The sequence below is a fragment of the Trachurus japonicus genome, chromosome 19 (assembly GCF_045865225.1).
Source record: "Trachurus japonicus isolate A0001 chromosome 19, Traja_1.0".
NCBI lineage: Eukaryota > Metazoa > Chordata > Actinopteri > Carangiformes > Carangidae > Trachurus > Trachurus japonicus.
Window position 1 is genome coordinate 12,341,310 of NC_140925.1, and position 25,933 is coordinate 12,367,242.

The window sequence follows — 25,933 nt, forward strand, 5'->3', positions numbered from 1 at the left end:
ATTATGTAAACATGAGTCCAACCCAAATTGCAAAATGAGCTTGACACTATAAAACACAGTTGATCAAGTCAGAAGTGATCAAAAAGAGCTAATCAATTCATGTTAAAGCTATTAAAGTGACTTGTTGTAATGGCTGTGAGCAGAAAGATGATGACAGAAATAGACTAATAAAGCACTCAATCAACAGTATCTTTCGTAGTAGATGGAACGTTTTGTTTGATTGCTTTTACCAAAGTAGATTCTAATTTAGAACGTTGTCAAAACTTCAATGATTTTTTCCACATAAAATGGAACGATATAGCACAGGTAGCGTGGCCGAGCGGTCTAAGGCGCTGGATTAAGGCTCCAGTCTCTTCGGGGGCGTGGGTTCGAATCCCACCGCTGCCATCACTTTTTTCTTAAACCATTGAAGCAAACTTCAGTGCACTGCACACTCCATAAATGCTACCAGAGCTGAACAACACATGCTACAAGAACCAACGTCCAGTTGTGAAACGAAAGGGTGACACTTTTTTTTCTTACAACGTTTTTAACCTATTGACAAAAAAGAGAAAACGTAAACGGCCCGGTGGAGTGGAGTGAAGTCGCTCTGCAATGCATCATGGGACCTGGGCTCCTCCCCACGTGTGCACAGTCAACATGGTATCGACACATTGATACTTTATGCTGCGTTAGCTAGACGCTGCTGCTCCCTGTACGCAACGTTACTGGACTTGGTTTATTTCTGGGCTGTTTCCTTTACACGGATGAGATAGCTAAAACTGTACAGCGAAGTGTGCAGGTGAGAGACGTGTCTAGTTGCTGTTCTGTTTAGGAGAAAAGGGGAGTTAAACCAGGCCCCGGTGACTGACTTGTGGCTTATTTTGACTTGCTAATGCTAGGCTAATGTTAGCCGGTTAGGCTAGTTAGCTTCGTTGTTTTAAACGTTTGTGCACGCGGAGGGGAAACGCCGAGTGTGTTTTCTTATATCATGTCATCTTTTGCAGAAATGCGTTTTTATACAGAAATAGAAATGTTTCCTCTCAGTGTAGCACAGGCTAGTGACAAGTAGCTGGAGTAGTTTGATGCCAAGGGTGCTAATGCAGCTAACGTAGCCCAGAAACTAGTGTCATTTCATTTCTTTTTTAAAGAATAACAACCTGATAAAAGTTTCATAACAGGTTGACATCGCAGTTTCACATCTGTGTTATGTACAACCCTCTGTTTCCAAGTGTTTGTATGGAGAGAAATGTTTCAAATATGAGTTGCACTTGTGTTACATCATGTCAGTTTTACCTGGCTGCATGATCATGGTCCCTCTGTTAATTAGGTTAAGTGGTTTTACTGGTTCACTCTTCACATAATGTCCATTAGATATATAACGTTACACCCATTATAACAGATTTCTCCAGGACTCACACTCTGAAACATCCTGACAAAGTGATGGTAGATAGACTAGCTGATATAACCTTGGTATGCTGGGCCACATTGTTCTTCTTTCTGCTCCAGCTGCTTGTCACCTGTTTTTCTCTGTTAGCCGTCTGGGTGGAGCTGCTTTTGGTAACAATGATGGGAGTGTAGTTGTTGTCTGCACAATAAATCCTCTGTAACCTACTTTTGTCTTTGTTTTTCCAGGTTGGATCTTTTAAAGATCTGCTGCCGCTCCCCTCCTGTTTCATCTCCTCACCCATCCTCGCTCTGCTCACATCAATATGGCCAGTGGGGATGACGATGACCCCATTATAGAAGAGGTAGGCCCATAGATAGGGGTTATATGAATTATAACTAAAAGTAAAGTTAAAGTTAAGCTTAATTCCAGCAGATCCAAACAGCTATTTATAAAGAAGAGCAAACATTTTGTACTGAATAATACACTTTAAAGTATGTATCAGAACCATAAACGAATCTATGGGCCAAGTATTTTGCATACATACAAGGAATTTGACTGTGGTTTGCATAGCTCTCTGACATTCACATAAAAGACGTACAACAACAAATGAACAATAAGTTAAAGGGATAGTTCACCCTAGAATGATATTTCGCTCATTATCTACTCACCTTCATGTGGACTAAGGGCTGGAAGAAGTTTCAGAGTCCTCCGTGGCTTCTCTGAGTTACAGGGGGTCTCGGCATAGCAGTGCATGTCCACATAACGGTTGCAAAGGGACACCGGAGCTCTTCGTAAAAAAACACACACAAAAAAACATCCAAATACCTCCATGATGCTCGTATGTAATGTCCGTCTTGTGCTGAAGCCCCAAACTGCGTAATTGTCCCGAAAAAAATTAAATAAGTCTATATTTTAAGCTTGTTTGTAGCGGAAGCTTCTCGAAGCTCCTCTTCCTGGTCCGTCCAAATCTCGCGTGATTCGCAGTAACCGCACTGACGCATGCTGACGCCGGCGCAAATCACGCGAGATTTGGACGGACCAGGAAGAGGAGCTTCGAGAAGCTTCCGCTACAAACAAGCTTAAAATATAGACTTATTTAATTTTTTTCGGGACAATTACGCAATTTGGGGCTTCAGCACAAGACGGACATTACATACGAGCATCATGGAGGTATTTGGATGTTTTTTTGTTTGTGTTTTTTTACGAAGAGCTCCGGTGTCCCTTTGCAACCGTTATATGGACATGCACTGCTATGCCGAGACCCCCTGTAACTCAGAGAAGCCACGGAGGAATCTGAAACTTCTTCCAGCCCTTAGTCAACATGAGGGTGAGTAGATAATGAGCGAAATATCATTCTAGGGTGAACTATCCCTTTAAGAATAAGAATAATACAAAAAAATAGTTAAATAATAAGATAAAGTAAGGTGGCTAGATTGTACTGGGCAGTCACATGTGGTGCAAATTGACAATGAGGAAAAGCCGTGAAAATACTGGATGTATGAATCCTCTTCTAAAATTAGTAGCCTTAATTTAAAATCTTTACGTCACACTAATGCAGGGTAGCACGTGGCCAGGGATTCTTGTGTTGCTGCAAGTCCAGTAAGAGAAAGTGCAACATTGAAACACTTGATTTTAATGAGATCAAGGTTTTATTTGCAAGAGAGGTTTGAATACAGCAGAAGAAACAGAGCAGAGATAAAACAACAACAAAACACAGAAATGATCTCAGACATCTCCATAAAGGTCAAATCCACCCAGTAATCCATTATCTATTAATTAAATCACTGTCTCCGTGTGTTTCAGATTGATGTGTACCTCGCCAAAAGTCTCGCAGATAAGTTATATCTTTTCCAGGTAAGGTTTATTTTACCCAGACTCTCTTTTAAACTGTTCCCTGATTGATTGATTGATTGATTGATTGATTGATTGATTGATTGATTGATTGATAATCACTGTGTCAAATCACCGTCATTGTCTCTTCATTCAGTATCCTATCAGACCATCCACCATGACCTATGATGATATGGACCACTTATCAGCGAAGATCAAACCCAAGCAGCAAAGGGTACAAAAAGCATCTGTTTTCTCTTCAGTATCCACCAGTAAAGGAAACAAGAATGTTTTATTTATTATTTATATTCTAAAATGATTTTTGCTCTGATCATTATTTACACAGGTAGAGTTGGAGATGGCCATCAACACAATGAGTCCGAACTACTGTCGCAGTAAGGGAGAGCAAATCGCCCTGAATGTGGACGGCACAGTTTACGACGAAACCAACACCTATTCAGCGTACGTACACTGTTGAACCTTCAGGCCTTGTCCACACGGGAAACCCGAAATGATCTTTTTCTCGTTCGTTTTGAAAAAAATCTCCATAGCACAGCACTGCAACACCAACATAAACACCAAAAACAGAGAAGAAGATGGAAAGCTTCCCCGCTGTATTCAAACTCCAAACATTATAAGTCGATTTAATCGGCAGTAGTCGGCTTGTTGTTGTTGTTGTTACATTTATAGACTGTGACGTCAAGCGTTGTGTCTCAGGTTACAGGTTAGAGAGGTGGGGGGTATGACATCATTGTCTTACAAAAGATTTGTTTTGGATGTCTAAACGAAAACGCTTGGGTGACTTTTTTTTTAGATTTTCCCACTCTGGGACCCGATTCCAAAATGCCGCAAAACGCATTTTCCGTCACTTAATCTGTATCCGTGTGGACAGGCTTAGTTGTTAATGTGATGCTCACTGTGTAACCAGAAGACTGGAAGCCAGGGATTCATTTTCTTGGCAGAGACCAACAACTTCTTGGAGCCTGTACTGGTCGATCATCAGAGCCAAGAAACAGTCTGATACGTAACCTGACAAATAATCGTTCGTAAGCTTAATTTTTGTGCAATAGACTGAGCCAGGCTTACTGCTTCCAGTCTTCTTGATAAAGCCAAGTTAACCGTCTACATCTGTGGGCATGAATGTGAAGCTTTTTCTTCAGAATTAACAGATTGATCACGTTTCTCCTCCAGGAAACTGATGGACAAACAGACCTTCTGCTCCATCCAAGCCACCACCAACACCTCCAGATACGCTGCTGCCGTGTTTCGCAAAGGTCTGATCTAATAACCCATGGTTCTGTATTTACAGTGCTTGTTGTTGTGGTTGCTGCTGCGTCTTGTAAACATACAAAGGTCACTCACTCAGATGTTCACAGAGTACATACGAGTCCTTATCAGTGTCTACGCTTCTTATCTTTTAATGTTTAGTTCCCACGTTTTTTACTGCGTGGCCGCTGCCATCGCCACCCACAGCTGTGTAATGTCTGTGATCCAAACCAGGAACTGGTTTCTGAACTGTTTTTTTTTTCATTATTTATGTCAATAGGTGAGCTCCACGTCACGCCGCTGACGGGAATCCTTCAGATGAGACCCAGCTTCTCCTACCTGGACAAGGCCGACACCAAAACCAGAGAGAGGGAGGCGGCCAACGAAGGTGTGTTTGTTTTTTAATCTGAACATCTGAGTTTGGAGCTGTCATTCACACAAACGCAAATGCAAGGAATGAACGCCCTGGAATTTCATTTTTATATAGTTTTACAGTCTTGATAACTAAAGAAGAGCATAAATAAATGAATACATCTACGAATAAACAGTCACCACTGCCCCAAAATATTGTTTCACCTGATATAAGCCGCTGTATGAGCACAGTCTTCTGTCTGCAGGCGGAGACTCCTCCCAGGACGAAGCTGAGGAAGAGGCCAAGGCCATCACAGTGAGAACCTGTCCACACACATTTGAATATATGTTCAATTTGACTTAATATGTCCTTAATCAATCTTTTTTTCCCCACCACATCCGTTCCCCTCCTCCAGGTGAGGTTTGCTCGTCCCGAGTCGGAGCAGGCCCGGCAGCGGAGGATCCAGTCCTACGAGTTCCTCCAGAAGAAGCAGGCGGAGGAGCCCTGGGTTCAGCTGCAGTACCACAGTGTGAAGGTAGGAGGCCACACGAATTGTATCGTAGCTGCTCCTCTGGTCTTTGTCATGACGCGTTTGTCTAACGTTGTGTGTTATTTAAACTCAGGACAGTCGCTCAGAGCATGAAAGACAGTACCTGTACTGTCAGTCAGTCGACGCCTCGGAAAACTCTGAACTGGTCAAAACCCCGAAGTGAGTATGATACATTTCATTATCTCTCCTTACAGCCTGATTGTCCAGTTAATGTCCAAACCTTTGCATGTGTTTAGTCCATATTGGATGATAAAGATTTTATTTAAATAAATGAAAATCTAGTTTCCTTGTCTATTCGGTCTCAGTTCCCTTCCTCACTTATTTCTCCTATTGTTCCTCAGGGAGTACCTGGCGATGCTGATGCCTCCTCTCACTGAGGAGAAAGTGTAAGTATTCGTCAGTCGTCTGTGAAAAAGATCCTAAATGTATAAACTTTTTGACTACTCCAGACATGAAGGAGTATTTATCATCTTCTCCCTCCTGTTTTCCTTTTGTTTTCTGACCGTCAGTGTGAAGCCTGTCGGTCCCAGTAACGTTCTCTCGATGGCTCAGCTGCGTACGCTGCCTCTGGGAGAGCAGGTCAGGACCCTGATGAAGAACGGTAGGTTAACTTAATTTGTATTCACCTTTTTATAATTCAAACAGGAGATTGGTATCGGAATCAGTTCAGTTTCCCGTTTAGGTTTTGTTTAAGCCAGACAAGGGAGACAAGTCGGACGTATCAATTTCAATGGTGTCAGACCAAAGTGACATATTTTAAACTTAACCTTCCTCAGCGACAGGATAGATAAACATGTTGGTTGCTTTGTTGCACTGTTTTTAAAGCATTTCAATTTTCATTATTGCCTCTTCCTTGCTCTGACGTCTTCTCTCATCCCCAGTCAAAGTGATGCCGTTCGCCAACCTGATGGGCCTCCTCGCCTCCGGCACTGACTCGGCCGCCGTGCTGCGCTGCATCCAGCAGGTGGCGCTGCTGGTTCAGGGGACCTGGGTTGTTAAGAGGTGAGTTCTACTTCCCCTTTCATGTGTAAATATTAAGATTGAACCATTAGCTCCAGTGCAGATGGATTTATTCTCAAGTGCCACAGAAAACTATTTAAATTCTGTATATGGTGTAATGTGTTTTTTTGTTTTTCCTCACACAGTGACGTCCTGTATCCGAAGAACACCTGCAGTCCTCACAGCGGCGTCCCTGCTGAAGTGCTCTGTCGTGGCCGGGACTTTGTGGTGAGTTGCTGCTGATTTTAGTCGTTGATGGTTTTGTTTTGTGTTGTGTTGTCACTAGGTTTTGACTTCCTTGTTCCTTCTGTAGATGTGGAGGTTCACTCTGGAGCGCACTGTGATGAGAAAGGAGATTTCATCCGTCATCAAGGTGAGAACAAGAACAAAATTTACCAAAAGTTTGTACAAATGTTGGTAAAGATACAGTTTGGTCATGTTCCTTTTTCTTCTTTGTCCCAACAGCTTCCTCCAGAGGATGTGAAGGAGTTCCTGGAGCACGTGGCAAAGCCGCGGATCAACCGGGGCTGGGAGTTCATGTTGCCCACCGACTCCGACTTCATTAAGAAGCACCCGGACGTCGCCCACAGGCAACACATGCTGTGGCTCGGCATCCAGAGCAAGTAGGTCACACAAGGTTTTAAAGAGGAACTATGCAAGTCCGTTCTCTTTTCCACAGTTTTACTAACCCTCCTCGTGGCCATGTGCATTTGTTTACAACGAAGCCGGCAAGAAAACAATCAATGTAGCGGTAGATAACGCAGGGCCCCAGACTAACTTTTTTTTACATGGAGCATAGTGGCTCCTAACTTTAAAATTTTAGGAGTGCAAGCAGAAAATATGGGGGTGCACACTGTAAATCACCTCGCAAAGCTAATATTTACCTTTTCAGACTTGATTCTCACACATTCAAGATTCTTTGAGTCGCTGCTTCCATGTTTCACCAGTGTTAAAAAAAAAAACCCTAACTGGTCATGGAGAAGGTGTTAATCTGTTTCAGAAGGGTCAAATTATTGGCATCAAGCAAATAAAACATCTAAGGAGATTACTGAGACTGCTAAAATTGGGTTAAGAACTGTCCAATGCATTATTAAAAACTGGAAGGAGAGTGGGGAACCATCATCTTCAAGGAAGAAATGTGGTCCAATGTGACCAGAGAGTCCAGACCTGAACCCCACTGAGAGTCTTTGAAAAATTAATGCAAATCTGGACGGAAATAAATGTTGTGATATTGCAGAAGCTTATTAGCCTAGAAATCTAGACGCACCCTAGCGGCAGCAAAAATATTTGCTCCGTAGGTAGGTCTAAAAATGTTTCTCTTGGAGGATTGATTATTGATTCCTGTCTTGTCTCCCTCTCTTTTTTTATTTTTAAAGGTTGGAAAAGGTCTTTAACTTTTCTAAAGACGACTTCATGCCAAAGAATTCCTCTCAGCCTGGTGTGTAACAGACCGCCTTGTATTTATAACAGCCGCTCATAATGAACACATGACACATTAGGCGTTCAGTAGAAGTTAATCTGACTTCTGTTTTCCAGAGCTCGTCCACGTCAGCGGAGAGGAGCGTCTGAAGATGGCTCAGGACCGAGCGCAAGAAAACAAGGCGTCCCTGCAGAAGGACCTGGACGCCAAACGGGCGACTGGCGGCGTCAAAGAGGATCCCAACGAGAACTCGAGGGAGGAGGACGAGCCTATGGACACCTCCTCGTCCTCCTGCATCCCCAACGGTTCCGTCAACGGCTACCCAAACGCCGCCTCCCCCGGCTTCAACCACGCCAACGGCAACACGGCGTCGCCAGAGCTGCTGGAGTTTGTGGCAAAGACTTTCAGGAAGCATTTTGTACTGACGCTGAACGAGCTAAAGAGGCTGTTTAACCTCCACCTGGCCTCCATGCCGGTCGGACAGAGCGTGTTTCACTCCATCTCGGACCACCTGCTGCAGGACGCCATACTGCTCTGCCACTGCAAACAGATAATGGTGCCTGTGAGTATCAGGCCAGGACCTCCGTCATTCACGCCGGATGCTTCTGTTTTCCTCCCGTCTCTCAGTCTTTGTCTGTAGTCGTGTTTCCAGTGTGGTAGCTCCTGGTAAAAGAGTGGCGTAGGAACTTTACAGGAGCCGTTTCCACGCCGTCACTCAGCCGCTGTGTCTGCGCTACAGAGCAGGACTTGTCGGACACTTCACAGTTTCAGTCTTTGTGCAGCAGTTTTCTTTTCTGCTCTTGGTGTTTTCGTTTTTTCTGGCAGTATATAGACGCTTTCTAATAATGCTGAGTTTTAAAGGAATAGTTCAACATTTTAGCATATTGGCCCATTGCCATAATCCCTATACTTTTAGGAGTAGGTTTGTTATCTTTAATTGTCGGTGCAAGCTATTTTTAGAACGGCGGAGCAGAGTCGCAAGCTGCTCAGAGCTACGCTACGGAGGCTAATGGGATTTCTTGGTTTCCCTCATCAAACTCATCAAATACAGAATCCAACAACTCCAAAATGCTCTGGTGGACAAGTTGTGACCTGCACATTCACCACACTATGAGATAGTAACACAACATTATGAGACAGAGTTGTTTTGGAGGTAAATGCAGAGTCTGCTTGCTGAAAAACTGCTCCCGACGGGAACGCGCATCAGCGGTTTTGCATGAATTTACCTCTAAAACAACTCTGTCTCGTAACATTCTGTTATTATCTCATAGCGTGGTGAATGTGCAGGTCACAACTTGTCCACCAGAGTGTTTTGGAGTTGATGGATTGTGTATTTGATGAGTTTGATGAAGGAAACCAAGAAAACCCATTAGCCTCTGTAGTGTAGCTCTGAGCAGCTCACGGCTCTGCTCCGCCGTTCTAAAAATAGCTTGCACCGACAATTAAAGGTAACGAACCTACTGCTATGACTATAGGGATTATTGTAACGGGCCAATTTTCCAAAATGTTAAACTATCCCTTTAAGAACTCTGTTTCGATCGACATGTGATCGCATAGTTGTCTGTCCCCTTCTCATAGATCTTTTACTGCTACTACTGTGATACGTTTTTTATTTCTTATTCTCTTTTTCTGGACGATTTTTTAATAATGCCACTTATTTCAAGGCTTCCTCCTGGCGTCACATCCCACTTACAACCAATAAGCACAGAGAAAACCTCAAGCCCAACCTGGGGTCTTTTCGTCCCTACCCCCGAGGCCACTAGTTTCTCACAAAAGTTCAGGAGATGGTCCTTAGTGGGCGGTTCCTACAGTGGAGACGCCCACCAACAGCCCCTTGGAATGGGTTTGTTGCAGAAAGTGTTGAGATGAGAAGAGTAAATAGACACCTGCAAATCGAGCTCTGAGTAATCCTCTACTTCACCTGCACACCAGGTTTATGAAATGCGCAGATTACTGTTTTGCAAACGCAGGCAGATCTGGAATCAGGCGATTTGTCGTCCATGCGGTTGTAAACAATATTGTCTAGTTGTCCGACAAGTTTATAAATGGGTTTGGTGCAGGTGTGTTTTTTCTGCAGGGTTAATCCCAGAGAGAGGAAACATCTATAAATAAATAAATAAATAAATAAATAAATAAATACTAGGGCTGGAACGATATGCTTTTCTCCCGATTCGATTCTTCTACGATTTTTTGGATGGCGATTCGATTTAAATTGCGATTCTACGATATTGCCGATTCTCTCGATTTTTAGTCGGCATTTTTAACATTTATCTGCACACAAATACTGTAGGAGCCTATAAATTAACATACTCCATTATAAAAGTGAACTTAAACCCTTTTCAAAGCCTGTACTCTCTGTATGTAAAAGAGGCTAACAAATACACATTGCACAATATTTAAAAAAAATAAATAAATAAAATCGATTTAAAAATCGTCAAAGATATCGCGATATCTATGTGAATCGATTTTTTCTCCCACCCCTAATAAATACATTAAACAGCCCCTGCATGCTTGAGTCAAGGTTTTCAGGAACATGCATGTGTTATGGTCACTCTAGTCCTGACAGTTTAAACACAACCTTGTTGTTGCCTCTCTAACTCCACTGTCTCACTCTGACTCTAGTTTCCTGCTCAGAGCACGGCTGCTCCCGACGAACAGAAGGTGTTTGGTTTATGGGAAACTGGAGAGGATTTCGACACGGTAAACACATGAAAACACTTGACAGATGTTCCTTTTATGGTATATTTTTTAACAAATAAAACTATATAGTATTATTAGTCACTCATTGATTGACAGCCCTAATAAAATCCAATTTGGGGTTTTGTTATTGTTTGGTTTAATGCTTCTGCTGCTGTTTAGTTAATCTTCTGCTGTATTATTCCTCCCATTAAAGTCAGTCCCATCAAAGTCAGTCATTTAAATGGATTCTTTGGCGTGTTTCCTCCTGCAGCACCGCCGGCTGCTGTTTGACCTGTTCACGAAAAACTACCGGCTCAGAAGGAACATGATACAGGCCCGACTGACGCAGGAGTTTGGAGACGCCAACAAAGCCGACATCGACCGGCTGCTGAAGGTGAGTTCCATGAAGAGTCTTTTTTTTCTTAAAGGGATACTTCATCAATTTTCTACTCACCGTCATGCCAAGGAAGGGGTTGGAGAACTGTCGGAGTCATCAAAACGCTTGTGGAGTTCCTTATTTGGCGTATATGGACACATTGTCAGCCTCTATGATGGACGGGTTGTAGATTTACAAGCTTTTGTCTACCTTGCCTCTCGACTTTTTCCTTTTTTTTTTCTGTCATTATTTCTCTTTTTATTTACTTATTTATTTATTTTTCCTCTCTCTCTCAATTTGTTGGTGGGTGGGTTGGGGAGGGGTTTGGAGTTCTATGTTTGTGTTTTCATGCATATCTTGAAAAATGCTGCAAATAAAATACTCTTAAAAAAAAAACATCCAGATACCTCCATACTGCTCAAAGTGTTGTTGTTGTAGTAGCTCCCAGAGGCCAGAGGTTGATGTTTGTGTGCATGTGCGAGATTTGCTGCGAGATGTTCATCCGTCGTTGTAAACCATTGGATGTATGATGTAAACACAGAGGAACATCTCGCAGCAAATCTCTCGCAGCCACTGGGAGCTACTGCTACAACAAGGCTAAAAACAGAGATCAAATTTATTTTTTCCGAACATCTTTTTCATGTGGCGGCTTCGGGACACTTGGGTCAGTACGGACGAGCAGTATGGAGGTATTTGGATGTTTCATAGTGTGTGTTAAAAGTGAGCTCCATCCGCCGCCATTATATGAAAATAATAGAATTTCAAAAGCGTTTTGATGACTCCGAAATTTCTCCAAACCCTTCCTTGGCATGACAGTGAGTAGAATGGTGAGTTATCGATTTTGGGTGAAGTATCCCTTTAAGGAGAAGTTTTTTCTTTGGGGTTTGTGTTTTTCGTCTCCGTTGATCTAAACATCTGTGTGTGTCTGTCGTTGCAGGAGTGCTGCAGCAGCCACGCGGGGATGTGGTACCTCAAGGGAACGATACAGTCCTGACACTGAGTCCCCGCCGTCTGCGGTCACCGTCAGCCAATCAAATCCTCTCCCGGGTGTCTAGTGGGAGGGCAGTCGAGAGAGATGAGGGCCAATCGCAGCTCGCCCCCGCCCCCCCTACCCCCTCCTTACAGCTCCTGAGGGCGCGGGGCGACCGGAGGACGGAGGCGTCAGACGTCCGCTCTGCTCCGAACACGAAGCTTTTCTCGTTTCAGCTGAAGCATCTCTGACGTCAGCGCGAGGAAAGAAACTCCTCACGTCCTCACACTGACAGCTGGAGAATCGGAGGGGGAAAAAAAGACTATTTAAAAAAAAAAAAAATGAAGAAAAAGCAAAGATACATATACGGTTTATCAGTAGTTTTTTTTGGGGGGGGGGGATTTATGACCATGTTTGATTATTTTTGAATTAAACTTTTACCAGATGAGGGCGCGGTTCACGAAAGCAACCGAATGCTTTCATCTAACTTAATTAAATTTCGCCAGAGAAAACATTGTTTTACTGTATTATCAACAAAGCAACTGAGTTCAATACCTTGTGGTTAAAAAAAAAGACAACCTTACACTTGTTTTTTTTTTCTTTTTCTATCCATTAACTTCACACACTTTGCTGGATCTGACTTGGTTAAGGACTGAACAGAGTTATTTATTCCACCATCAGTCCACAAATGAACAGGGTTGAGCTTTAAAGATGGATGTTTGTGACGGGCTGGGGGGAAAAAAACTAAAAAAAAAAAACTAGAGCACTTGGAGGAAAAAGTTGCCAAACTCACAAGTCGACAAATGTGAAACAAAAGGGAAAAAAATAGAACAAAAAAAAAAACAAGTCCTTATTTTCATGTCGTTAAGCTGAAACCACTTGGTGTCTTTGGCAATCACGGACCTGGAAGCTGCTACATCAAATGTGGCTTTTCCCACATTTCTGTATTATTCAGTCAAATATTATGTCTGAGGAAAAAGTGGATTAACTTGCGTGATGTTGAGTTTTTTTTTGTTTTCCTTGAATGGTTTTTTTTTTTTTTTCCTTTTTGTGAGAGAAGCTTGAGTGACTGATGAATTTGACGAGAGACGATAATAAAGATGCAACTTGGAGTAATAAAGCGTTGTCGTAGATCTTGTGGATGGATGCTGGGCCCGGTGCAAACACTGGGTCGCTGGCTACTGTAGGTGAATGATGGGGGGTGGGGGGGTAGTTTGTTGCCATGGATACGTTGGTTTATTGCCACGTGCTGCTATCTTGAGCCTCCATCTTAAGTGCCTCCGCCTCTCACAAGGCATTCAGGACAAACTCCCACTCCCACTCATATGATGAGATACAGGAGCAACGACAACAACACTCAACGCATTTAGACCTTAAATCTGGATGAAGTCCCTTCATTTCACGCTCAATTCAAATTTACCTTCGTCAGATTTTTTTCCCCTTGCATTGGTTTGTTGCTTTGCTCAATAAACACTGTAACATCAACTTGTCTGGTGAGTTTTGTTGTTATTATAGGTGCCAGTGGGGATGTGAGCTGATTTGGTTTCATAACGTCTGAATAGCTGCTCATTTAAAATAAAATATCGTAAACTTTAAAAAAGTTTTTCAACTTTTGCTTGTTCCCTCTAATGCAAATCATGTTTTAGGCAATCACTGTGTTACAATCACAAAGGGCCCAGAATTCCTAGCAACGGCCCTGGTTACACTTCCTGATTGTACTTACTGCTCTGGTTTGGGGCCACTGTCTTTTCCGTCTTTCGCTACATTCACTTTTCCCTAGCTGTTTATTTTCATGCCACTTCACTCTGCACTTCTGCAAATATGCAGCTTCCTCTCAGCATCACGCTAACCATTATAATAGTTTAGAGCCATTAAAGCAGAAGTAAGTGATATATTTGTGTTAATATAAGTCTTAAATAGTTATATCTTCCGACAGCAATCACTTATATAGAGTGTTTGGACCGAAACACGGGTCTGTCAGTCCCTCTGCTCTGCTCTGAGTCGAGGAGAAAACATTTATCGTATCCTACAGTTTTTATCCAATGAGGAGAGAGAACGGCATGCAGGGTTGTGTGTGCAGCCAAGGAACGCCGTGAATGTGGCGACGTAGGGACGAATACTGTTATGGTGCGTTCAAGGAAACTCGTTTTTTTCCGACCTGTGAAGTCGTACCAGTTCGATCTGGTACGACTTCACGGGTCAGAAGTTACGAGTGGCCGTTATAGTGACTTTCACCGGTAAAACAGGTCGGAAAAACACGAGTGGGTTGCCTGGAACGCTACAAAGTCGTAAGTTGTGACTTGAAGCTGTAATTTATGATTTCAAAAGCCTGCCTGGAACGCAGCATTAGCCAAAACGACCGGATCACTCACTTCTGCTTTAAGTTTATTCCCTCTGTGTTTTGTCTGTGTAATAACAAATGTGTGTGGGCCTGTGCAACTTATGACTCCTGATCTTAAGATTGTGGGTTCAATTCCCATGTTGGCAGACGTCACATCCTGTCAGCGCCCTCCGTGGCACGTTCAAAATATCTGCAAGTAATTTTTTTTTACTTTTTAATTCAGTCTTATTTGGAGGATGAATGCACCAGTAGTGTAAATGAAACCTGCAGTCTGTGTGTTTACTTTTATTTATAATATATATCTTGATCTTACCATTGATTTAATCTAATATGTTACATTCATTGAAGAGGTTTTCTCGTTGGAAGTAAAATCATATGTAGCCCTTGCTAAAGTCATGGGTGTATTTGCATTTTGATAACAATATAATGTACAGATTCATAATTCATGTGAAGTTTATTGTGTATTGATGTGTTTAAAAATGCATAAATATGGTTAAAATACAAAGGTTAAAAAAGTTAAAAATCTACAAGAAGTATGTGTTAAAAATATAAGTTCATGTCATCTCATGTCGTGTCCTAAAAGAAAAAAGAGTAAGTTCATCTGAAACAGTGTTTAAGTGTAATTACGTTATTTACACAATATTATTTGTTTTAAGAGGTGTCGATCACAAAAGTCTTTTTATTCGTCAACTATTTCAACAAGACATTGTAAGTTCACCCTCTGCTTTATCCTACTGGTCTACATTTGTTGGAAATATTAATTGGGAAAAAGTCTGGCTACTACCTAATAAGTTTTTTTTAACCAACAAGGTCAAAGAGATTTCATTTAAAATGCTTCATAGATTTTACCCAACTAATCATTATATACAAAGGCTTAAGAAGGACATTGATGTGAACTGTACCCACTGTGTCTCTGTCAATGAAACCTTGGTTCATTTATTTTGGTCTTGCCCACACACCAGACAACTTTGGAGCAGACTGGCACGCTTTATCAGTGATCATATTTATCCCCAGTTTAATTTATGCTGGAAAAATGTTTTGTTTGGCTACACTGAATATGATAAAAAACTAATTTCTCAGTTTTATATGATTAATTTGTTAATTATTTTATCCAAATTTTATATACATAAGTCTAAATTTTCTGGTAAGAAGCCAAACTTCTTGGAACTGTCTGCATATGTTGGTCAATATATCTCCTCCCTCTGTGATTGTGAGAATAAAAAAGCTGTTAAAACGTATGATCTTTGTAAGCTTTACAAAATATTTATTTAAGTTTATGTTTTTTCTGTCTTGCTGTCATCCCCTGGCGTATTTATGATTGTTTGGTTGTGTATTAGCAGAAGTAAGTGGTATATTTGTGTTAATATAAGTCTTAAATAGTTTTATACCATGGTCTGGGTGAATCCTCGATTCTGATTGGCTGCGGGGTGTCCATTAAAAAGTGATAATGGACACCTATAAAGATGTTCCGGTAAAATAGCCTGATTACGTTCTAAATATTACTGCGCTGGCTCAAACGCTTGTTGGTAACCACGGCAACGGACACTCGGACCATAACAACTTTTTTTCAGCGCATCACGGCACTGGAGTCTGTAAACACACCAGCGGTAAGAAGCACTGGCCGTCTGAAATACTTTGTGTCACGTAACATTTGAGCCGTCACATCACCTCCCTTCACTGATCAACTATCAGGCTGTGGCAGAGTCACTGGCTGTAACGTTACGCTGCGGTCACAGCGGGTCCCTCTTTTTTTTTTTTTTTTTTTATCGCCGACGAGTGTTATTAAATAGTCCGCTCGGCTCAGCCGCTTAAAGACGTGTGATTTTAACGGTAAAAACAACATTTTAACGGTAAAAACAACATTAAATTATAAGTAATTGATTTAATATGTATTTATCTCGTAAGTGACCATGGTATAAGCGGGATAATGCCCTTCGAGGTGTCCGATTATCAGAGATTAATGGACTTCGCGGAAGCAACCGTCCTCCGCTTCGCGTCGGACGGTTCACGCCTCCGCGTCGTCCATTAATTTCTGATAATGGACACCTCGTCGGGCATTATCCCTTACATATCTTCCGACAGCAATCACTTACATAGAGTGTTTGGACTGAAACACGGGTCTGTCAGTCACTCTGCTCTGCTCTGAGCCGAGGAGAAAACATTTATTGTATCCTACAGTTTTTATCCAATGAGGAGAGAGAACGGCATGCAGGGCTGTGTGTGCAGCCAAGGAACGCCGTGAATGTGGCGACGTAGCGACGAGGACTGTTATGGTGCGTTCAAGGAAACTCGTATTTTTCCGACCGTGAAGTCGTACCAGTTTGATCTGGTACGAGTTCACCGGTCGGAAGTTACGAGTGGCCGTTATAGTGACTTTCACCGGTAAAACAGGTCGGAAAAACACGAGTGGGTTGCCTGGAACGCTACAAAGTCGTAAGTTGTGACTTGAAGCTGTAATTTACGATTTCAAAAGCCTGCCTGGAACGCAGCATTAGCGAAAACGACCGGACCACTTACTTCTGCTTTAATGTTGTATACACTTATTTCATCTAACTGTATTCAGTCCTGTGTATACTCTTGTTGTAAATAAAGTTGTTAAAAAAATAAATAAATAAAAAATCACAAAAGTCTTTGCTGTGATTGGCTTGTGCAGAGCTCGGAGACTCCGGCCAGAGCGATAGATATATCTTATGTTATATCTATCTTTTTTTTTTTTTTTTTTTTTTTTTTTTTAATTCAAAACTTTGTTTCACAGTACAAAAATAGTTTTTCATGGTAACATGCAATTACTAAAGCACATTTATATTATACGCCAGGGGGAATTTATAAGTTTACAACAAAATTTTCAAGTTTTCACATATATTGATAGTCTTAATCGCTTTCTGGTTGTTTGAAAATTTGATGGAGGTTATGTATTGCTTGAGCTCACTGTTAAAAGCAGTAAAGGAAGGTTTTTTTTTAATGAACTTACATTTGTGAATATGAAATTTTGCCATTAAAATAATAAGGTTGATAATAAAAGTTATATTAGCTTTTTCCTTGTTTTTTTTCAGGTCAGGGAGCCCAAACAGAACATTCCTCCAAAACAAAATAAAATCACCATCAACATTGATAGCAACAAAATTACAAATATCACTCCATAGTTTTTGCACAATAGGGCAGAGCCAAAACAAATGGGTCACAGTTTCAGCATGTACAGAACAGAAAGTACAATTCACATCAATGTCTTTTTTAAATCTTTTTACAATGTGGTCATTGGATGGATAACATTTATGAATAATCTTAAATGAAATTTCTCTCACTTTATTAGTTAACAGGTATCGGTTGGGTAAGAGCCAAATCTTCTTCCAGTCGGTGTCCTCCATAAAATTGTTCCAGTATGAGATCACGTATGGAACTGTGGTGGCATCCCTTTTAAACAGGAGTCTTATTAATTTATTGTTTTTCCCATGGTTGCCGGCCAGACAAGCTTTACCTATTGGGGTGTCTGACAAGGATAACAGGGAGAGCTGGCTTGTTTCCATTCTTGGTTGAGATTTAAATAACATGCAAACTCCAGATGGGATTGCTCCAAAAACTCTGGCAAAATCTGCAGGTGATACAGGAATATTATATTCAGATAAAAACTCATTATACGAATAGAGGAGACCATTCCTGTTGAATAATTGAGCCACATGTACAATGTTATTATTAAACCAATACTCAATAAAAAGGGATTTATGTTTAAATAAAATGTCCTTGTTGTTCCATATATAATAGTTATGAGGTGAAAAATTATGCTTGAAGATAAGTGACCAGGAGAGAAAGGCCTGCCGGTGAAAGGCTGACATTTTAACTGGAATTTTGTCAATATTGTAGTTACATACTAAGAAAAAATTTAATCCACCCAGTTTTGACAGAATATGAAAGGGAATAATGTTCCAGATCGCATTGGGGTTCCTAAAAAATTGTTTGAGCCAGTTTATCTTAAAAGTATTGTTTAAGGTGCAGAAATCTAAATAATTGAGCCCACCATTTTCATAGTCATTCATTAAAACAGATTTCTTCACGTGGTGTGTTCTATTTTTCCACAGGAAGTTGAGAAGCAGTTTGTCAATCTGAGTAATACTCTTACAGTTCACATATAGAGATAAAGATGCATATATTAAGCGTGACATTCCTTCTGCCTTAGATAGTAAAACTCTGCCTCTAAGGGATAGATCTCGTAAAAGCCACTGGTTCAACTTTTTCTGAGTTCTTTGTATTATAGGATTAAAATTCACTGAAGTTCTTTTTTGTTGGTCCTTGGTAATTGTGATACCTAAATACACAACCTCATCTTTGACTGGGATTCCACAGATGGATGATTTTGAACAATCTTTAATGGATATAATCTCACATTTATTAATGTTGAGACTTAAGCCAGAGGCCTTGGAGAATTCTGTAATTGTGTTTATTGCAGTGGAGATTTGATTTTCATCCCTAAGAAAGAGGGTGGTGTCATCTGCCAGTTGGGTTATGGTAAGTTTTCTGCCTATAATATTAATGCCATTTATCTCACTTGATTTAATGTGGTCTGCCAGAAGCTGAGCCACCAGTAAAAACAGGTATGGAGAAGCAGGGCACCCTTGCCTAATGCCTCTAGAGATATTGAATCTGGGAGACATGCCACCCGTTAGTTTAATAGAGCTGTTACTTTTGTGGTACAGAGTTTTGATAGCTGAGAAAAAATAGTTACCGAAGCCAAATTTCTTAAGGGATTGTAGAATGAATGGATGTTCAACGGTATCAAACGCTTTGTAGAAATCTACAAACAGTATAAATCCATCATTCTCTACCAACTCTGGATAATCCAAAATGTCTAGAACTAACCTAATATTATTTGCGATATGCCTCTTGTTCATAAAGCCTGATTGTGTTTCCTCGATGATATAATCTAAAACTGATCTTAATCTTGATGCCAGTAAGTGAGCTAAAATTTTGTAATCATTATTTAGTAGGCAAATCGGACGCCAATTGTCTAGGAGCAGACTGTCTTTTTTCGGTTTAGGTATTAAGACCGTAATACCTTGGGTCAAGGTAGTGGGAAGAGATTCGTTATTAATACATTCAATAAAGACTTTATGTAAGAAGGGAGTCAGTTCCTCAATAAAGGATTTGCAAAACTCAGCTGTTAGTCCATCAGACCCAGGAGACTTATTGTTTTTGAGTTGAGTTATAGCTTGCTGTACTTCTTGAGGAGATATAGGCCTGTCACAGGACTCTTTATCTGCTTCACCTATAGTTTTAACTGATAGTGGATTAAGAAAATTATCAGCTGCAGTTTGGCAGAATTTAGAACTATACAAGTCTTTATAAAAATTAGAACAAAAGTCAGCTATTTCATGATAGTCTTCAGTAACAGCTCCATTAATGTTTAATTTGCTAATGTTATTATTTGTGTAATGATGTTTTTCAAGATTAAAGAAGTAGTGGGTATTTTGTTCCCCTTCTTCTAACCATTTAGAGCGAGACCTGACAAAAGCACCCTTTGCTTTTTGGCGATATAATTCATCAAGTCTAGTTTGCGAGAAAGCTAGCTCTCCTTTTTCTTCCTCTGTTAAAGAGTCTGGGTCTTTGCTAGATAGGTTAGTTATGCATGAAACAATTTTCAATTCTTCTGCTCTCCTGGCTTTGACAGCGTGTGCACTGTATTTTCTTAATAATTTACCTATCTCATATTTCAGGAGATCCCAATTAGTCCCAAAAGTGTTTTCATTATTTGCTTTGGACCAGTAAAATGAGATCAAATCCCTTATCTTTTTTTTATTTTCAACATTTTGTAGTATAGAGCTGTTAAGTTTCCAGTAACTAGAACGATTGACAGGTGTTGAACCACTGGAGGTGTTAATAGAGATGTGTATCGCTTTATGGTCAGTCAAGGGTGTTGGGCAGATGCGGACATCAATATTATTTTTGTCTAAGCTGTCAGATACAAGCCAATAGTCTAAACGGGACTGTCTAGAGCCCGATTTATTACTCCAGGTGTATACTCTATTATTAGGGTTCTTCTCTCTCCATATGTCAACTAGATTGAACCTTTCTATGAAGTTAATTAGCTTTGGATCTGCTCTAATTTGTTGAGAAGGTGGTATTTTGTCTAAAGAGTCATCCAAAATATTATTGAAATCCCCACCTAATATTAAAAATGCATTCGGGAATCTAACCAGCCAACTCGTAAGAATGTGATCTATCGCTAGCATCAGAGCTTCATTTTCTTTTTTTGTGTTGTAACCATAAATATTGGAAATAATGTAGATTGATTCATTATGTTTGATAGTTTGACAAATGAAGTGACCGTTAAGATCAGCTTCTGTGATCAGAACATTACCTTGAAATCTGTCATTTAATGTGGCTACCCCAGCAGAACGCTCTGTTCCATGGGAGAGCCATATAGTGTTACCCCATTGCGCTCTCCAGAAGTTTATACAGTCCACAGTAGAGTGTGATTCTTGAAAGAAGAATAAATCTGATTTGAACTGTTTAGCAAAAAGAAATAATGCTTTTCTCTTAATGTTATTACGTAACCCCCTGGCGTTTAGTGAAACAAGTGAGAACATGAATGAACAAAAAGAACAATATATAACAGAAAGAATGTAACCAAAACTTGAATATGTCTTGGTTAAGTGTTACAGAATAGTGTGTAAAAGTGAAAAGTGTCTAAGAGCTGCCGAGGTCAGCACCATATTCGCTTTATAACAAAGCATAATAATTTGAGCAATTATTATTAGTAATTTGGAAAGCAGCATTACCTCTTTGTCTAAAATGAGACAAAAATATTCATAAAAGTGCAAATTTCAAATTGAAATCAGAGGTAGGTAGATAACCTAAAAAAGACTGAGCCCTTTTAGGACCAGTGGGCATATTACTTGAAATTTGTGCCACAGGGAATGTCAAGGAACTTGAGAATTTGTAAACATCTCGTTTATGACAAATAAACAACCCTGCTTTTACGTGAACTAAGAAGAAGGCACTTAATTAATCTTTCTTAACCTTGATAGATCACGGAGGGATTTCTGCTCCGTTGACATAGCCTTTACCTCCTACAAAGTAAGCTGTTTTTCCTTCATCCCGAGCTTTCTTTATGGAAGGCCATAGCTTTTGTCTGTTCTCTCTGTCCTCTTGAGTTAAATCTTCCGCGAAGCGCAGGCCCTTGTTTTTGAGAAAGGAGCTGTTCTTTGCTCCCTTCCAGACAGCATCTCTCAATCTTCTGGAGGTGAATCTCATGATTACCCCTCGGGGATTCATGTTGTCTTGACGCGGTTTTCCTACTCGGTGTGCTACATCAACGGCGTCAGCCAGCTTCATCCTCTCCTCCGGTAGGATCTTCTGGCATATGTCGATCATCTGCGCTCGGACATCCTCCCCCCTGGTCTCGGGCAGGCCGTGGAGCCGCAGATTCCACCGGCGACTGTATCTCTCCAATTCGGCGACCCGGCTCGTGGTCCTCACGCCGGAGTCTTCTGTTTTTTCCATCCTCCTTTCGATATGAGCCACCTTCTCGTCCAGGGCTTTAATTTCGCCGCGGACAGACTCCATCATCTTTTCCAACTTGTCGCTTCTGCTGTTGATGAGCTCAGCCAGGGAACGAACGGCTTCATCAGACCCGAGCCCGTCTTGTTTACGCGGAGGGATTAGGGTCGGCTTCTTCGGGAGTGGGGGCTTACTTGGAGTAATCGGCAAGCGCGGGAATTCTTCCTCATAATGCGACTGCAGGTAGCAATCCATGCCGCTGTCGTAGTCATGCTCGCTAGCTGCGGAGCCAGTGCTAGCCTCCTTGCTCGACGTGTTGTGTCGCTTTTGCCCGGTTTTAGTTGACATTCTGTTCAGTTTAGCCTTACTTTTGCACTGAAAGTAGCTGTATAAAGTCACGGTGAAAGTGCCAGCTGCTTTCACAAAGAGCAACGGTCAAGAAAAAAAACTTAACTAAGTTTGGTGCTGAGAGCTCGAAAACTTTAAACCGTTTACGCCGCCATCTTGGTGAGCCAAGCAAGAAAAAATAATCGTCCTCCTTAGGCGGGTTTACACTGTACGATTTTGCCACGATTTTCTCGTCCCAGACGAGTCGCAGCCTAATTTGCATAATCTTAGAGGGATCGCGGGGTCGTGAGCATAATCGGGACGTATGGTTAGTGAGGCTCTGCGTCACGTCCCGACGTCCTAAAGACGAGTCGCCGACCTCCCGATTATTTTCTGACATGCCAGAAAATTTCTCGTCGTGACGGACAATGTATGGGGTCCTACGTCACGATTCTGCACATACGACAAGTTTTTACCATGACAGATTGTTTTAGCACAGAGCACAGAGCCTTTATGAACCTGAGTGTGATGCTGAACCTCGTCAGATGGAGTTAGAACGGGCAGACAGAGAGAGGAGGGACAGGGGAGTGAAGCTGAAGTTAGACCACAGCTGTAGAGAGACAGGGTGACCGGGTGATGATCAGTAATGCAGCGCAGTCCGTGATGGAAGATCAGCCCGACAAATGTAGGCTACACACACTATCAATCAGCAATTGAGGACGATTATTTTTTCTTGCCGTTACAGTATAAAATATAGCGAGCCTACACACCAGCCACTTCCACTGTGCTCTGGCTGCTGATCAGCTGAATTTTTAAACAAAGTGCAGGCGAGAGAGAGAACTAGTGAGCCTCCTCTGACAGCTGCAGGTGAGCCGCAGGTGAACTACACGTCAGCTGGCTGGAGAGCGTCGCTCTCTCTCTCTCTCTCTCTCTCTCTCTCTCTCTGCAACACCGGCCTTGGAGGTGATGCGCGCTTTCTGTGTGTGTGTTTGTCGGTCTGATCTTCCACATGGACTCTGCTATATAGGAACCAACATCAGGAACCAATGTCAATTTGATGTTTACAATCGAGCAATTATAGAGCAGCACAAATCTCAGCGGCATCGCAGGGTAATCGTGGTGGAGCGCAATCGTAGAACGACGTGCAATTAGTGGGGGTCTGAGACTGATCTGAGACGTAGGACTGAAGAGGGACGCTCGTGCAGTTTGAGATGTGAACAGACGAATAGTCGTGCAGTGTAAACCCGCCTTTAGCCCAACCGCGTCGAAGTTTTGAGACTTTTTTAGAGGCTGAAAGTTCTTGTTTAAGGTGAACGGACTGTTACCGGATAACACAGACTTTTGTGCCCTGTCGAGAGGATCTGCGCCCTCCGGTGTGGACGAGAGCTGTCGGGAGCGCATGGACTGTTGTGGGAGCCGTGAGTAACTGTTGATTTGCACGTGCCTTTTATTTTGCTTTCAGAGAGCGAAGCGGCCAGTGTGTTTTGGGCCTCAACGCACACGAGCAACGAAACAGGCCTGCAACGGGGTTTTGGGGTAGCTTTTCCCAGACTGTTGTGGACTGTGGGGTGTGCGTGTGGAAGTGTGTGTGTGGGTTCATTGCATTATGCGCTCGCTTTATGTTTCATGATATTTGGTGTGAATAACCAGTAGGCTATTGCCAGTATTTAAAGTGATCAAAACGGGTATCATTTCTGTTGAACATTAATTTTATTGTCACTGAACCCAAGTGATTATTTCATATTTTTTATTTTTCTATTTTGAACTAAAAAATCCTCTAACTAAAAAAGTATTTACATTTAAAGTGCTATTGTGTGTGGTTTTCATTTAGCCTACTCAATTCTTATTTTATTTATTAAGCATAACAAAAAGGGGAATATCATAAGTTTAACCCAGGCCCCGCCCCATAGGTACATGAGACGGGTGTTACACATATTTTGTGGCAGCAGAAGAACTTGTGTTTTCAAGTTGATCAAGTTGAACCCAAAATTATACACAGTGTGTGAGATAAAACAATACACATTTGCTGGAAGATTATTTTTTTTTATTGACCAAAGTGAATAAATAAATATTGTATAAAAAATATATTTCATTTTTTTTTCAATCCAAATTTCAATTTTTTAATAAAAGACAAAGCAATAAATAAATAAATAGATAAATAAACAGATGAATAACTAGTTAAATAAAATAAATAATCATGTAACACATTAATAAATAGATACTATAAAAAACATATTCATTTTTTTTAAAATGCAAATTTTAGAAAATAAAAAAGCAGATGTAACTAAATGTGTTTTAGTTGAGCAGAGATGAAATCAGCTGGTCTGCTCTGATCAGATGGTTTCTGACTTCCTGTCTGATCAGCTCCCAGGATTCAGCGCTGTGGCCCTGCACACACAAGAATATTATCATTATTACCATACATAGATAGATAGATAGATAGATAGATAGATAGATAGATAGATAGATAGATAGATAGATAGACTTACTCTTCTTGCGAGGAGGTGGCGAGTGAGTCTCTTGAACGACATGTGCAGCTTCTTGTTCCTCCTGTGTCTCCCAGTCTGAAGAAAAAAACAAAACATAAAATCATCTTTAAAAAAAAAAAAATCTGTGTTGTTGTAATGACACTGTCGCCGTGGAGACAGATGTTCATTAATTAGAGAAACAGGCTGGTGATCCACTCTGAGACACTCACACAGGAGCGAAGGCCGTCAGCCTGCTGCATCACAACGCCCACAAAGTCCTTCACTGTCTTCTCCTCCCATGATGCATTGCTGTAGTCCTCTTCAAACACAACGGCCACCTCGTCCAGAATTTGCACCGTGAAACCGACTTTATCCTCAGCCTGGAGGAAGAAGGAGGAGGAGAAGAGTAATCAGATTACTACAGGGACACATTCACATAATAAAACTAAAGCAGGGGTGTCAAACTCATTTTAGTTCAGGGGCAACAAACAGCGCAATCTGATCTCAAGTGGGCCGGACTAGTAAAATAATAGCATGATACCATATAAATAAAAAGAACATTGAATTGTTCCCTTTGTTTTAGTGCATTATTAAGATGTTTACAGTTAATGAACTATTCTTTTACGAACCAACTTGACATTTCTTGATTAAATGTGCAATTTCATGCCTCTTACAGTATGTCTTCTATGTAATTTTCACAGTTGGCAAATTCATCCTGAGGGCCGGATTGAACCCTCTGCCGGGCCGGTTTTGGCCCACGGGCCGCATGTTTGACACCCCTGGACTAAAGGCTTTTATTTTGAAAACCATTAAAAGAGAAGAAACTTACTGATGCTGTGAACACCTGGCTGTACAGGTCATAAGGGAAGGACACAGCGTCGTTCACTTCGATGTGCTCACCCTGCATCACACACACAAAGACAAACAAACACATCATGAGTTGAGGTGAACACACACACACACACACACACACACACACACACACACACCCTGGTCCACAGAGTCTGAACAGAGCAGCTCTCAGAGCAGTGGACTCACCATGTTGTCCAGCAGCTTCAGATGTTCTTCACTGTGCTCTCTGAACTTGTTGTGCATCCAGCTGCAGCTCAGCGACGAGCCTCCACTGAGCTGAGCCACAAACAGGCAAACAAACAAGATCCTGCTCAACATCTTCACAAAGATTAAAGATGACAAGTCTCCTCTGAGGGTGTAGAGTCAGTCCAGATGTGTCCAGCTGCTGTGATGAGATGGAGCTGAGCTGCTGCTCATTTATAAGACTCACCTGTTTCATTTTCATTTCATACCTGCCGGCCTGCACACACCTGTAGCTTTCACAATGGTCAAACAACCACAACAAGCAGCTCATGGTCAGTGCTTCACATTTCAGGTTTGATCAGTGATTCAGAAAACCAGATGAGTGTATTTAATTCTGTTTCAATATTTTTGCAATTGAAGTAAAATTCACATTTGTTCATCAGATTGATATTTGCATCAC

General features: G+C 41.4%; 2 protein-coding genes and 1 non-coding gene across 4 annotated transcripts; 2 read left to right on the plus strand and 1 right to left on the minus strand.

The window, feature by feature from the left end:
• The first annotated feature begins 305 nt into the window (after positions 1-305).
• On the plus strand, positions 306-387 carry trnal-aag (transfer RNA leucine (anticodon AAG)). Its single transcript has one exon. It is a non-coding gene; the product is annotated as a tRNA-Leu (tRNA).
• A 94-nt stretch (positions 388-481) lies between these two features.
• polr3e (polymerase (RNA) III (DNA directed) polypeptide E) lies at positions 482-12,927 on the plus strand. 2 transcript variants are annotated; one of them, XM_085761006.1, is made up of 21 exons: positions 482-502; positions 1,615-1,730; positions 3,173-3,223; positions 3,357-3,434; positions 3,546-3,661; positions 4,391-4,473; positions 4,746-4,853; positions 5,083-5,132; positions 5,233-5,352; positions 5,441-5,526; positions 5,709-5,753; positions 5,877-5,968; positions 6,249-6,369; positions 6,513-6,594; positions 6,680-6,739; positions 6,832-6,989; positions 7,743-7,804; positions 7,903-8,348; positions 10,409-10,486; positions 10,737-10,859; positions 11,779-12,927. In XM_085761006.1, exons 2-21 carry the CDS (start codon positions 1,692-1,694, stop codon positions 11,833-11,835), a joined length of 2,055 nt encoding a protein of 684 aa, XP_085617132.1. In that variant the 5' UTR covers positions 482-502; positions 1,615-1,691; the 3' UTR covers positions 11,836-12,927. The 2 variants fall into 2 exon arrangements, with proteins under 2 accessions (XP_085617132.1, XP_085617131.1); XM_085761005.1 differs by lacking the exon at positions 482-502 and adding an exon at positions 629-781.
• Positions 12,928-24,265: 11,338 nt separating this feature from the next.
• Positions 24,266-25,608, minus strand: LOC146967521 (interferon a3-like). Its single transcript, XM_085762215.1, has 5 exons — positions 25,477-25,608; positions 25,268-25,339; positions 24,669-24,818; positions 24,460-24,534; positions 24,266-24,358 (listed from the first exon to the last, which is right to left on the minus strand). The coding sequence occupies exons 1-5, from the start codon at positions 25,606-25,608 to the stop codon at positions 24,266-24,268; spliced, it is 522 nt and encodes a 173-aa protein (XP_085618341.1).
• Between the last annotated feature and the right edge of the window lie 325 nt (positions 25,609-25,933).

Bases quoted from the DNA above. Each gene is read 5' to 3' on its own strand.
- LOC146967521 (XM_085762215.1), bottom strand. From the start codon at position 25,608: ATGTTGAGCAGGATCTTGTTTGTTTGCCTGTTTGTGGCTCAGCTCAGT. The intron at 25,340-25,476 runs GTGAGTCCACTG...TGTGTGATGCAG, and splicing joins TGAAGCTGCTGGACAACATG to GGTGAGCACATCGAAGTGAA. The intron at 24,819-25,267 runs GTAAGTTTCTTC...TTCTTCCTCCAG, and splicing joins GCCAGGTGTTCACAGCATCA to GCTGAGGATAAAGTCGGTTT.
- polr3e (XM_085761006.1), top strand. From the start codon at position 1,692: ATGGCCAGTGGGGATGACGATGACCCCATTATAGAAGAG. The intron at 5,754-5,876 runs GTAAGTATTCGT...TCTGACCGTCAG, and splicing joins CCTCTCACTGAGGAGAAAGT to TGTGAAGCCTGTCGGTCCCA. The intron at 10,860-11,778 runs GTGAGTTCCATG...CTGTCGTTGCAG, and splicing joins ACATCGACCGGCTGCTGAAG to GAGTGCTGCAGCAGCCACGC.